Source organism: Polistes fuscatus, unplaced genomic scaffold, assembly GCF_010416935.1.
Source record: "Polistes fuscatus isolate 324 unplaced genomic scaffold, CU_Pfus_HIC Scaffold145, whole genome shotgun sequence".
Lineage (NCBI taxonomy): Eukaryota > Metazoa > Arthropoda > Insecta > Hymenoptera > Vespidae > Polistes > Polistes fuscatus.
The window spans coordinates 15,413-30,551 of NW_025113048.1; the positions used below are offsets into that span (position 1 = coordinate 15,413).

The 15,139-nt window shown below is 32.0% G+C and overlaps 1 protein-coding gene across 1 annotated transcript; it reads right to left on the reverse strand.

The window, feature by feature from the left end:
- Positions 1-3,427: 3,427 nt before the first annotated feature.
- On the reverse strand, positions 3,428-11,020 carry LOC122514402 (odorant receptor coreceptor-like). Its single transcript, XM_043631196.1, has 5 exons — positions 10,848-11,020; positions 4,349-4,452; positions 4,183-4,292; positions 3,947-4,106; positions 3,428-3,474 (listed from the first exon to the last, which is right to left on the reverse strand). Exons 1-5 carry the CDS (start codon positions 11,018-11,020, stop codon positions 3,428-3,430), a joined length of 594 nt encoding a protein of 197 aa, XP_043487131.1.
- Positions 11,021-15,139: the final 4,119 nt, after the last annotated feature.

Sequence of the window (15,139 nt, forward strand, 5' to 3'; positions counted from 1 at the left end):
TGAGAAAAACAAAAAGAGAAAGAAGAAGAGAAAAGAAGATGACTTCATGCCATAAATTTGAAATCGCTTTGCCGAGCATCGTAAATACCGACAAACTTCGTGGATGTCGATTTTTCATGTTGCTCGTAAAAAATTCACTCTCATCACATCTTCCTAAAAATAATTCGTAAGAATAATTTGAATCTAAATTTTTTTAATCTTGCAAGCGTTGACTTACATCTTTTTAAATACTAAATTTTAAGTATTGTTTAAAACTCCCTTACAAGCTCGGGGGTCTTTCAGTACTATACATAGTGCCTGCAGTGAGATCGAATACACAACTGTTTCTAAGAAACAAACATTTAACGTTTATTTTCATACACATGATTGTTTAATGTCATATAGCAAAAAAATGGATAAAAACTGTATAGAAAAAAGAGACCTTTTAGAAAAAAATAAATTGGTAAGTATAAAGTGCAGAACGATATAAGCAAAGAAGTTCTAAAACGTTTTAAGCCTGTTACGAAAAAAGCTAAAAGTTTCTATTGAATTTCGAGAATCGCTAAAAAGTATTGAGCCTTACACGGTGTGAAAAACGCTAAAGCCTAAAAAAAAAAGCTTTTGAACCAACTGTTAATTCTAAGCCTAAGAACTTATTATCCTGTTTTCTTCGTTAGATTTAAAACTTTTGAGCTTTCTGGTATGTGATTTAAGACTATTCTTTCCGCTTATATATTTCTTCTAATCTTCTATGTACTTTCCGTAAAGATTGTTCGGCGATATTTACGTTGTTGGAATAATTTATATTGCGCGCGGAATAGGATAGGCGGCGTATGCGTTAATTAAGTTGCGAGGGCGCGCAAGGGCTGTCGAAATGCGTGCGGACGCGCCTTACCATGCAAGAGGCATGGGAGAGCGTCTTGAGGTGTGCGGGGGGATAGGATGCGTGGGGCCGTGTGCACGCACGAGTCTCATTCTGATGTTCACTCTGGTTTGAGCTACCAACTGTGTGTTTTCTCATCTTGAGCTTCTCGTTATCTTGGCCTTTGTTCTAGGCAACGTGACTAGAGCTTGTGTGAGTGAGTGAGGAGTGTGTGGAGTTGTCTGGTGTTTTGTTCCCAACAGGCTCTCCACGTGGGCTTCTAGTCGGTCAGTTGTACGGATATCTACAACCCGTCTCCAGGCGCCCCACGTGGGCTTCTAGCCGACCAGGTGTAGCGAATTGTCTGCAACCTGCCGCCCGGCTCCCCACGTGGGCTTCTAGTCGGAGCGTTGTACCGTATTATCCGCAACTTGTCTCCAGGCTCCCCACGTGGGCTTGTGGCGAATTAGCTGCAACCGGTCGCCAGGCTACCAACGCTTGCAGTCGAACGGTTGTAGCGAATTATCTGCAACCGGTCGCCAGGCTACCAACGCGGGATAAGGTTCTGGCCTGACAGGCCATCGTTAGGTGCGATAAGAAACAGCGTGTGTGTCGGTTGTCGTCTTGCGTCGGAAGCGAACGGTAAGAGAGCTCTCTAGCGTGCGACCAAAGGTACCTCGCGTCGTTTATTCTAATAATATATTTTCTTTTCAGCGTTTTGTTTGTCATTGTATGTTCCACCAGTTTATTGAATAAATTGTTCTCTTGCCCTGGCTTTTCTCTCAATTCCGTGAGAGTTTTTATGCCGAGGCAAGTAGCTTTGTACCGCGTAGAAGTGTTTTGTTAATTTATCTATCCTGTCCTATCTCACTCATTCCAGCGTTAAACGATTTAGTAGAACTTATTGGGAGATATTCGACCATTTTCTGATCACCTATATAAATGCTAGAAACAAAGATCATAGGTTTTTAAGTATGTTAAAAATTGCGAGCCTCCATTATTTAGTGAGTATCAAAGCGATACCATTTATGCTTCTAGTTGGGTAGAGAGTAAAATTGTATTTATTTGTGCCTCTTCACTCTTTATACTGTTGCTAAGAATACTCTACTGTGCCATTCGCAAAGATACTCGCCCTATTCTTTTACTGGACGCAAGCGACTACACGTCTTAGATAATCAGCGAAGAGCCGTCACAGGAAGCGATACGAGCGACAGGCGATACAAGTGAGGTATAAGTGTTCATGGTACTTCTACATACGAGAGAGAGAGAGACAGAGAGAGACGAGTTGAGCAAGTTATAAGTATCTCTTATTGTTTGAAAATTGTCCTGCCGATTTTGAGCTAGGAAACAAAGGGATTCGCTACAAAGGCTTTAAATAATGAACACAATTTTAGTGCGATATAATACGCAACTTAATAATAAAAAGATATAAGTAAAGACTGGATGAGTTGCACAATTTGAGTGCTCCCGCACAGAGATATTACAGATACACTAAGAGGTTAGTTGGTTTACTTTGCCTAACGGTAAACGACCTGTTGCACGTGGTCGGCATGCAACGAAGTTAGATGAGTTAAAATAGTCATGCACTAAAATGGTCCTTATGCAGATTAAAGAACCGATACTTCAATCGATAGTTGAGAAGACCGTGGAAATTAGCTGAGTTACAACATGAGAATACTTTGAACACACACTAGAAAATGACTATCGATGAAAGACAAAACCAAAGCACGTGCAAACAAGTTCACGCGTGGGTAGATATGGTGGCCGTTAAGGGCCGTCATTTTCGGAGATGCCGACGCAAAGATCGAGCATGCGTGCCGGAAATCGTGAGAAAGATGTTTGCCGAGAGGTGCTGGCCTCATGTGGGCCAATTACGATGTTAATACCACTCAGTAACATGGCTGATTTTCAAACACTTATACTTCTACATATCAGAGAGATGTGCATATTGCGAAAACGGCAAACAAGGTGGCAATTTAAGGAGAAAGAATTTAGGCGATTCGTGTTAAATTTACGATGCTTATATAAGAAAACTATCGCTAAAAAAAATCACTAAAAGAATCTGTGTTTGAGAAATCTGCGTATGAACATTATTATTTTATTTAAACTGTAGAAAAATATTCATTTATCTGGACAGAGCTAGCAGGTAAGAATGCATCTGCTATGAGATTCCTTCCTTTATTTTGTTTGAAATAGTCTACTATTAGGTATTAATACTTATAATTCTAATAGATTCCTGCAAATATTTAGAATTCTAAAACATTTAATGTCAACTTATCTTTCTATTCTAATATTTTATAGACTAGTTTTTTACTTTTTTGTTATTCTTTTTATTCTGTTTGAACTCAAATTTCTCCTCGTTTTAACTATTTCACTCACATTTTTAAAAAACGTAACAGTAGAAGAGTTTTAAATAGGATTACGTATAGCAGTATATATGTCACAAGTTTTAATTATATGATCAATATTTATTCTTATTGTACCAATTTTGGCATTTATAATAAATAGTCTGTTTTTACTAAAAAATAAAATTTCAGTATTATCTGAATCATAAATTTTCTAGACTAAATGTTGCATAGTTTTCGCCTATTTAAATGTTCGTAATACTGATAAGTATGCCATTGATGTCTTCACTATCTGTAAAAATTATAAGAAAAAATAAGTATTTATCTTGTTATATTGCAATATATAAATGTCCAAAATTTATAGAATCCATGTTTAAATATTCAAAGAAAAAGTAAATTACTACAATATAATATCTTTTTTAAAAATAAAAAAACCGAGAAGTAATAATAATATATTAAAGTTACATTAATGTGAGAATGCGTCTAACTTTAACAAATAAAGTAATTAAAATCAGAATACTTTTAAAAATGAAAGCTGAAGGAACAAAGTAGAAAAAAGTAATGAGAAACTTATTTAGAAAAGAAACAATTTCAAAATCATGGAAAATTAAAAAAAAAAATGTCCTTGAAAATAAAACAAAAAAATATACAAAAAAATACCTTGAGTAATAAGACGCAACTACAGCCTGAAATTTTAAAAACAATAAAACAAATTTAGAAAAAGGTAAATTATAATTAAAAATATACAAATAATAGCCACTAACGTCAGTAAATGTACGTAAAGACACAATGCAAAATTTTGCAGAAGTCAATCGCAGCGGTTTTCTTGCACGCATCATACAAATGCAAATCAATTTGGAATCTATCGTCGATAGTTTATACCATTTACAATAATAAAGTTCCTCACACAAGTTTGTGCTCTGGATAAAAATAAATAAAATTGTATAGATGAACAGTAAAATAAAATATTATATATTAAATTATTTTATTTATTACCTCTTCAATGAGGCATTCTCCGATGTAACAATAGGTAAAAAGTGTGCTTGATAAAACACAAACATAGATAACAAGGTTAGTATACCAATTCCTTCTACAATTGCTAGACTCTGTAAATTTGAAAGTTATTTATTAGAAAAGAGTGCAATTTGTCAAAAATATGTACGTACAGAGAGCATTTGATAACTTGATATACAAAGTTGAATCGTGGTTCCTAGTAACTGTAGAAAAATGATGATAATAAAACTATCTTCTAGAATATCTGCTAATCTGAAATAAATATAAAAAATTAATTATTTTTAATAATTTCTTTCTCTCCCTAACTAAAAAAATTATATATTTGAAATTGTAGCAAAGAAAACTAAAAAATTATGTTTAAATGAAAAGAGTTTTTAAGGAAAAATGTACATAAACACAGAAACAGAGGATGGTTAAGACGAGGACGCTACTGAACACTCGTTATTTAATATATCCAGATATTTCTAGAATAAGTTAAAGACGTTTTCTTACAAGTAAGTGTAAATGCATATTTCCGGATTAGGTAAATATTTTTTTTTCAAAAGTAAGGATGTAAAAATATTTTCCCTTTTTGCAAAGTTATCAGAAAAGAAAAAAGTATATGAGTATGAATGCGTTTGTACTTTTGGCGTACGTGGTCGTAAATACGTCAATCATAGAATTTTTAGCTACCGGCGATGGGGCGAAGTAGGGATTTCAAAGGAAAGGAAAGTTTGAGATGAAATATAGAAAAACGAAAAGACGTGAAGAGACAGGGGACGGTGATATGTACATACATACAGGGACTCACGATAGTATTAGAACATTTACCTTGATATATTTTATTAATCTTAATATTCATATTAAATAGGACACTTATTGACATATTATTAATATTGAATAAAGGTATGACTCTAGATTATACAGGTATAGTTTCAAGCAAATCGAAATATATAAAGAGTAGTTATGATTTATTTCTTACAAACTTAACGATTGTGGAAGCCACAAAATTATTTGGATAGATCATTTTTAAGCCTTAAATATAGTAGGACAACCTTCAGCACGAATAAAATCTTGTAAGCGATTAGGCATACTCTTTACTAAATTTTTCGTAATACTTGGTGATATGGAACTTCATACTTCGAGTATTTTGTATTTGTTTTTGATGTTATATCAAATTTTGGAAATTCTTTTCCTATTATTGTCTATAGATGTTTAATTGCATTATTATGAATGCTTTGTTGGGTGTTATAAACAAATATAAATAGATTTTCAATACATCAAACTATTAAAAAATCGAAAACTTAAGGAATTATAAAAAATAAATACCGTTCAAATTGACCAAAGAAAAAAAAACGAGAAAAAGGAGCTTTGATCCGTGAAAGAAACTAATCCAAAGAATACTGCTACAAACCTTGCAAAAATATTTCACTTGAACTTTTAGAAAGATGTATATCGAGAATTATGTAGAAGAGAGCTACATAAAAATGATTATCATGCTGTTGTTCCCAGAAAAAAGCCTCACATTAGTGATATAGAGGTATAAGAGATAGAGTCAAAGAGAAAGAGGGAAATGTTAATCACTGACAGTTCTATATTATTATGAATGGTCTAGTTTAAGTGTTGTGTTTTCAACGTGGTATGTGTGACGTGTGTGAGATAAATCAATCAATACAAAAATTGGTTTTTCGATGGAAGGATTAGTTGGAATTTTAAAAGAGAGAGGGGAAATGCAAAAAACAGAAGATAAGTTAGTCGTAATTTCACCAATGTATGTACGAGTAAGAAGGAACCAAAAATAAGGAGCAGGTAGTAAAGTAATAAAAGTATACAATAAATAAATTGTTGTGTTTTGTTTGACGAGATGTAATGACGTAAAACTTAATGATGATAAAAACAATTCCTAATTGGGATATTTTAAATATTTTGAATGACTTTATAGTTATTTAATCAAAATGTACTTGTTATAATTATATGTTAGAAGTAAACTTTACTGTTAGAATATGAATTGTAATAAAAATTTCTGAGGTTCAGTGCTACAGTTGCTCTTAGTCATACTAAAATATATAGGTTATTTCACGAAATAAAATCATTTTCCTAGGCGATATTCACTTATTTTTTTCCAACCTCCTAAATATGTTCTCTACAATGCAAATAACAAAATGCTAGGGAACTACTACGTTTTACTAACTTCTACTAAGAAACTAGTAACCTCACTCTTGTATCTGTGATGTAAGTCTAACGTTCCTTATACTGTATCTCAACGTATTTTTTATTCAAATACTTGTTTTTTCGGGAGTAATAGATAAACACACAAATTACAAAATTCTAAAGATTGCAAGATAAGTGAACCAAAATAGACTATAATAACTTTTCTACACCATTACGAACAAAATAGCTTCATGACATACCAATTAGCAACTCTTATGATCTACTAGAAAAGTCAACAGAACCACAAAATACTACAGAAAAATTGGAAGGATAAAAAGTAGTACAAAAACCACAAATACACAGCGACGCGAAAATTATTCAGCCTCTACTGGAGCTATTGAATGAAAAAGTAGGACAAAGTAACTATTTAATAAAACAACTTAAAGATATTCAAGTGAAAGTACAAACTACAACACAAGATAAGTTCAAAAAGGTAATAAATGCACTCAAAATAAAGACGCAGGATACCACACGTATCAAGAAAAAAACAAGAAGAGCTATAAAATCTTAATTCAAAGACTTCATCTAAAATAAAATACAGTTAAAATAAAAAATAAATAAGACAAACTTGGTCACAAGGTAAGATCAATAAATAATATTTGCATAAAATAAAATTAAATAGTCAAGCTAAAACTAGCTAGCAAAACTAAAACTAGGTAGCAAAAAAATAAATCAAGCAGTAATAAAAAACTACTAAACAAATAAACCAAAGATGTTAGGTATAGCACAAGGGATCACAAAAATGCAAAATTCAAGGTTTCCTGACATCACTTTAACCTTACAAAGAAACTAACTACTCTCTCTGGAAAAGTAACAAAAAGATTTGAAAGACCAGTAAAATCAATTCCAGCCATACGAAATCTTGACGGCTCATGGGCGAAAAGCACAGAAAAGCAAGCAGAAACCTTCGTAATAAACCTAGAAAACAAAATCACAGCACACTACTTCCTTCAACATACAAACATACACAAAAACTTACATAAACAACTTCAGAAATAAAACCCAATCTTATGAGAATATTAATAGCACAACAGCCGAAGAAATTAGAATGCTAATATCACAAATCAAAATAATAAAGGTACCATATTACGATCTAATAAATAGCAGAATACTAAAAGAACTGCAACCTAAAGCAATTAGGATGCTTACAATATTTTTTAACGCAGTTTTACGAGTCCATTACTTCCAAAGTACTTGGAAATTTGCGGAAATTATAATGCTTCTTAAACCTAATAAAGATCCGCATGATGTAAATTCTTATAGACCGATACCGCTCTTACCATTACAATCTAAACTTCTGAAAAAAGTAATATACAAGAGAATGAAAAGAATAATTTCTGACAGAAACCTGATTACTAACCATTAATTTGAATTTCGAAAAAACACTCTACCGTTGAACAAGTACACAGACTAATTAATAAGATAATTACAGAATGAGGAAATAAAAAGTACTGTTTCGCCGTTTTCACAGACGTAGAGAAAGATTTCGTTAAAGTGTGGCATCAAGTATTACTACAAATAATCAATAAACACTTTCCACACTCGTATTACAAGCTCCTAAAAACTTACTTTTCCGAAAAGACATCTTACGTAAAAAAAAGACACTCATTTGAAAATCAAACTAATCAAAGCAGGGGTTCCGAAGGGAAGTATCCTCAGAACAATTCTTTACTCCCTTTATATAGCAGACATACTAATAAACGCTAACTGTAAAGTCTTAACATTTGCAGACAACACAGCAATGCTTACCGTCAACGTAGACTCACAACAAGCAATTCAATTGTTAAAAAACTAAATCAACTCCCTCGAAGAATAATTACGTAGTAGGAAGATCAAGGTAAACTATACTAAGTGTATACCCATTACGTTTACACTAAGGAGAAACAAAATACCGAAACTACAATTAAATAATACAGAAATTCCACAAGTAACAACAGTCAAGTATTTAGGAGTACACCTAGATTCCATACTAACACGGAAAAAGCATAGAAATAAAAAAATCGAACAAATTTGTTTAAAAAATAGACAAATAATCGAAAAAAAAATCGAAATTTAGCATAGAGAACAAACTAATAATTTACAAAACAATAATATAACCAATCTGGACATATGGACTACCACTATGGGGTATAGCAGCGTAAAACGACATTGTTAAATTTAAGGCTCCACAATCCATAACCCTACGCACAATCGTGGATGCTACATGGTACGTCCGTAATGAAGAGATAAGGAAAGACTAATATATTCTCCCGATAGAAGAAGAAATAATAAAGTCAACCTGCAGATATTAAAGAAGAAATAATACGCACATAAACCTGCTAGCCAAAGGTAACTACAACCAATATATCAATAGAAGGCTCAAAAGAATCCACCTAGGATTCCTAGTAGAAACTAAAATTACATGAAATAAACGTCAATAGGGGCAATAAACAAATCTAGGGACATATTTTTAAGATTTATGGAGTTAATAAAAAAGTAAAAAAACAAAAATTATCGTATTACTTTCCTCGACTTTACTATACAACTTCGTTCTCTTAACTAAATCTTAGGCATCTCGTACTATTGTGTAGCTAATATGTACATATATTAGCGTTAAGAGAATAGATTATTTATTTAGGAAAAATCATTCAATGTCTAGCAAGTTTTGATCCCATATAGTGTTGAGGAAATAAAATAAAAATGAGATGAACGTCGAGCACTTTACAATTGCTGGTTTGAATTTTAAATAATTCCGTTACAAATAGGTGGTCGACTAGTGTTGCCGTACGTAAGGCGATTTAAAGATATTTAGGATTATATTAATCCCGAGAGTAGACGATAAGTGATTATATTAATCACGTGAGTGGTCAGAGAAACGGAACGAGATCGCAAGTAAGCATCAGAGAGTCCTTGAAGATCACGTCGTAACCGTTTGAGAATTTTAACTATAATGGCTGCCGGAAAAACCGGCGTTACGGCGAGGCGTCAAAAAAGGCGCTCGGGAACGAAGCGTGTTCTTAGGGCGACAACTATAGGTTGGCGCCGTTCTTTTGGAATGCTTATTCCCAAACATATAGATTCCTACTCTTATTATGGATTACTTATTCTTCTATTTAACACTACCTTTGCTTCCTGTAAAGTATTTTTTATTTATTATGCAAGCTAATAGATATCTAATTACTCCATGGTAATATGAAAATAAAAATTTTTAGTATTTTTTTTTTGTTTTTTTTTTTTTTTATATTACTCACATTTCTGTTAAGGTTTATCTGACATTTTATCCTTCGTCAAAATACAGTCAAACTCATAAGACCTATGCCTATTTATTCTTTAAGGGAAGAAGGATCGTATACATGATAATAGTGACGGTGAAAAGTGAACAATTTAAAAAACACTTCTCTTATTAAAACCAGACTTATATGTTATGTGACAAAAATCAAAGTGAGCATTTGATGCCTTAGCTTTAGAGACAGCAATGAGAATAAAACTTTTTGTTCAAAATCTTAGATCACACTGTACTTTTTTTTGCATTTTTTGGAATTTAAGAATCATATAAAGGGGATTTTAAAGGAAAACATTTTGCATGATTATTCAATTCTCAGATATTTATTTTATCGTATCTATTCTTTCTTTAAAATACGTAAGAAATGAACTCTAAGAAATATTATTAATAGAACTCCCAAGAAAAATAAATATAGCAAGGTTTCCATAGGTTTGGGCCAGTAACTAAATAAGCAATAGAAAGGCTACAGTATTGCTTTAATACTTGCACACATAGTCATTACTTTGAACATTTTTTATAAATAAAAATATTAGTGACCTAGAATGGTTTTGTATCTAAAGTCGCTGTATTTGTCTAAACAGCATTTATCAGATAGTATAAATAAAAATATAACATTGCACCTATAAAACAAAGGTGCTTTTAAAAAAGGGATAAATGAAGAAGAATTATCGAAAAACTTTTATGCAGATACAAAATTCAATTTAAAAAAATTGTAAGTTTTCAAGAATAATTAGAGACCTATATTACACAAATGGTGATAGGAACTATTGTCAATATAACATGAAGAAATAATGAAGAAAACATCAAAGTAAAATAAACTTGAGTAATCAGAACTAAAGAAAAAATTAATTCTGAACTTCATTATGGCTGGCACTATAAGAATCTTTGGAATTTTATTTTGCTTTCATAATTTTACGACAATTCCATAGTTATTTATGTTATTGTATTTTAAATAATTACATGTTTTTAAGAATTAATAATTTTAATAAAAGTTTTGTTATAAGAATATTGTTTTTTATAACGATATTCTAAAAAATCTTAGAAAAAGATATTTAGAAAATAATAAGTGTAAGTAAATTAAAAACGTATGTCGGGTAATTAAGGGCTTTTACATATCTTTTAAATAAATAAGTAAAAATTAATGATTAAAGGTGATCTTTTAATACAATAATAATCTGTTTTACCTGAAACTAACATCACCTTATTAAATGATGATGCTGCAGAATCATTTTTTAATTCCTCGTTGAGAACCATCGGAATATTCCAAAATTTTTTTACTCTACAATTCAATATGGCTAATTGTCCTGTAAGATGAAAACCGCTAGAAGCTAATAAACAATCAGTTCCAATGTATCCCGATGCAACCATGGTTACACGAAAAAATTCATATATGCAACCAAATGCGTAGCTCTTGATACCATCTGGCTTAACTAACGGTTTTATTTTATAAGGTAATTTATATTCCAAGGAAGAGTTGTCCCTTACTGTAAGAAAAAAAAGTAAGTAACATAAATAAAAAGTATTTCAAAAAACCTGTAAAACATATTAGTTCAATTAAATAAAAAATAAATATTATATTTTTATTTTTCAAATTTAATATACAAGTTGAGCCACTAATTCTTTCCACCAAAATAGCTCCTAAAGTATGATAGCTATCAAAAAGTTTATAAATCCAATGTTGCATTAAAAGTTCAGTATTAAAACATGATGTCAGTTTCTTTTCTAGGTGTAGGTACTTCTAAGATTTAAAGGTTAAGTTTGTTTTTATAAAAAAATGCTATATTTTATTACATATTTTTGATAGCAGTTGTAATAGCAAATCTAACAATATACAACATTAAAGTATTTAAAGATCAACGAAGTCGTTAAAACCTATTGCTACAGCAGTCCGTTCCGATGGAGTAACGCTACTAAACATGGTGCCGTGTCGCTTAAATAACGCTACTAAACGCGGCGTCTGGCGTTTACTCTATGACCCGTGTGTATGAGCGCCTTTCAGTGGCGTTACTCTTGCAGAGCAGACTGTTGTCAATAGGGTTAAACAACCTTCAATAATCATCTAATAATTTAATGTTGTATATCGTTTGATTTGCCACGACAACTGCTATCAGAGAATATGTAAGAAAATGTAGCATTTTATTTTAAAAAACAAACCTAACCCTTAAATTTCAGGAGCGACTACACCTAGCAAAAAAAAATTGCGGTCATATAATACTTCTGAGTTCTTTATGCTACTTTAGTTTTATAAACCTTTTTGCTAGCTATCATACTTTAGGAGCTATATTAGAGACAAGAATTAGTGACTGACCTTGATATTAAGTGTAAAAATCTTAGATCACAAAACAGCAAGAACTTAATCTACACTTATAAAATGATAACGTTTACTACGTGCTTCTCAGAAATGGTTTTACAGAATTTTCAACGAGTTTTGTGTATCTATACGCATTACTTAAATCTCTTTTAACAGGAGTTTAATAATAAAATACACTTTGTTTCATAATGTTAAATACGTTCCCAAGTTCAATTAAGAGTAATTTTTGGAGACTTTGATCCATAAAAATATGTTTATAAGAACCAGTAGACTCTTTAAACGCTATACGTTATGGGAAAGTGTTTATGCAAAACTATAGATTGTCCGTTGAAAGTAAGAGCATTATATTTTAAACTAATTTTTAACTAGAAATTGCAGTTTTATTTAACGAGAATAGTGCAAAAAAATATGTACAATTCCACATATAAATATAACTCCGCCTAGTTAATACCTAGCTAGTCTCAAGCTCAGACAAGGAAGGAGAGTCCAGGGTAAGGATAGCAACCTACCCGCGGTAAAAAACAATAAAGCGCTCTCAGAACTAGCAATAGAGCCTCGGACATGACTGAAAATATCAATGACGACACAGCAAGAAAAATAGGAACTCGCAAAAAAAGGAATAAAATAAAAACTATCATAAATAACAAAGAGCAGGAAGTAATAGAGGAAATGAGAAAAAACAAAGTAGATATCTGTGCTCTATCCAAAACAGAAAGAAAAAGCAAAGAAAACCTTTGATATGACTAATAAGTCATGTTTTATAGAGGAAAAAATATTAAAAGAACAACCTCAGAAGTGGGCCTACTTGTAAACGAGAGATACAAAGATGACGTAATAGAATTCACCTACATCAGCGACAGGATACTACAAATAACGCTACAGCTTCAGAAGAAGACACTGACACACATAATTAGTGCATATGTACCAGTTGTAAATAAACAACAAAAAGAGAAAGAGGAATTCTACGAACTGCTGCAAGCTAACCTAGAAACCATACCTAGGTAAAACGAGACTGTAGTACTGAGGGACTTGAATGCAAGGATCGGTAATAAGGTAGTCAATAAAATAGACTATTATAATGAGGATACCAAAATGACGATAGGGACATGCTCACTTGCTTCTGTGACATGAAAGTACTACGCATTACAAACACATTCTACACTCATAAACCGCAATCAAATTAACCTACGAAAACACTAGAGGACAGAAATAAACAATAGATGACATAGTAAAAAGTAGCAAAATACATTCCACTAAATACAGGACGTCAGAGAGCTAAATTCAACAAACATAGGCCTTAATCACTGCCTGGCACTTTTAAAAGTAGGAAAAAACATGCTTATCACCAAAAGGAAGCTAAACAAGAACAATCAAAAGAAAAACTAAACATAGAATTGTAAAGCGATTCATCAAGAAAAAACTTGTAACAAAGACAACTATAACAAAGAATAAAAAAACAAAACACTAGAAACTGACGATATTAAGACATCATAGGAAAAGATCAAAACAAACATCATAGAAGATTCAGAGAAAGCCCTTGGAAAAAGAAAATGCAGCACCACCGGAAGACAGAGTAACACTACCTCGTTTAAGGGAAAAGAAAGGAACTTAGCAGAAAAAATAGAAACAACTACCTAAAATATCGAAGCAAAACAAAACATATGAAGATTACCGACAAATCAGAAACTAGGATAACGAAGAAATAAGGAAAATCAAACGCGAATACTGAGAGATATTCACAGATTCACGAACACGATCTCTACGGAGCACAGAAAAATGTATAGTAGATGCTACAAAACCGAAGAAAACATGTAAACGAATCCGTGTAAACCGTTAAAATCACACACACACAACGGATGAAGGAGAAAACCTTTCCTGGAGCTGTAAAGAGGAAGAACGAAGGAAACTTATCAAATATAAGAGGAAGAGAAAGAAGAGTCTCTAAGCGATTATAAATCATTTCGTCTGATTAAGTTTAAAGTACAAAAGTAATACTTTAAAATCGTAAGAAATAAAAAACAAAAGAAATAACAAACGAGCTAATAAAACATGAGGAAAAATCACTAAAAGTGGAACTAAGAACGCTATTCAATATAATATTAAAAGCAAAACAGGACCTACTTAATTGAAGAAGAGCATAGATTAGTTCCTATATTTTAAAAAAGAACAAAGACAAAACCGAAAAACTACCGTTATATCAGTCTCCTACGTGTAGTACTGAAGGTGATAACGAAAATTTTGCCAAAGATAAGAAAGTGGATATGAATAGGCAAAGCACAACAGGGCTTTAGACACAATAAATCGACGGTGGATGCAATATTCATACTACGACAAATAACCGAAAAAGCCATGGAATTCGTCAAACAAATATACATATTCCTTGTTGATCTTTAGCAAGCGTTTGATAAAATGAGACTTTGTGACGTACTAAAGATTTTGAGAGCCAGAGGAGTAAACTGCAGCATAAAAAAAATAATAAAGGAACTAAATACAAACAACACAACTAGGATGAGAGCTGGAAATATGACAACAAAGAAGATACTGATAAAAAGTGGAATCAGACAGAACGACAGTCTAAGACCGTACATTTTCAACCTGATCATGGACTAAACATGATTTATAATATTTCAAGGAAATATTAGGACCGATAGAGATACACTAAATGAAGTTTATCAATAAAATATTGTAAAGTCAATAAGACTAATAAATTTGTATAAAATATAAAAATACATATGTTGAAAGTGGGCAATAAAAATGCCTTAATTTGTACAAAATATTCTGAAGTGCGTAAATAAAACTTTCTAAATAGAAAATCAGGGAGCGGGTTTTTATTGTAGCACCAGAAATTATTTTGTTTTCTATCTAATTGGCTAAAATCTCTTTCTATATTAAGATACATGTTTTTTAAAAGCGGTCATTTGACCGCTCATAGTAGGAATAGGTATACATGAATGTCGGTAGGTTAGTGTAAGAAATCTTCCAGGTGTCTTGTTGTCCTTATTTTTCCGTTTTTGCTAACTTGGGCAGCTTATGTCTCCGATCCTGTCTACATAGTTCCGCTACTCTATTCTCCTCCACCTTATCAAATACCACATCTTAAGTCTCACATTCTTTCCTGAATTCTTTGTGTATCTTCTATCTCTTCGTGAGTGTCCTGTTATTACTCATAGCGTCTT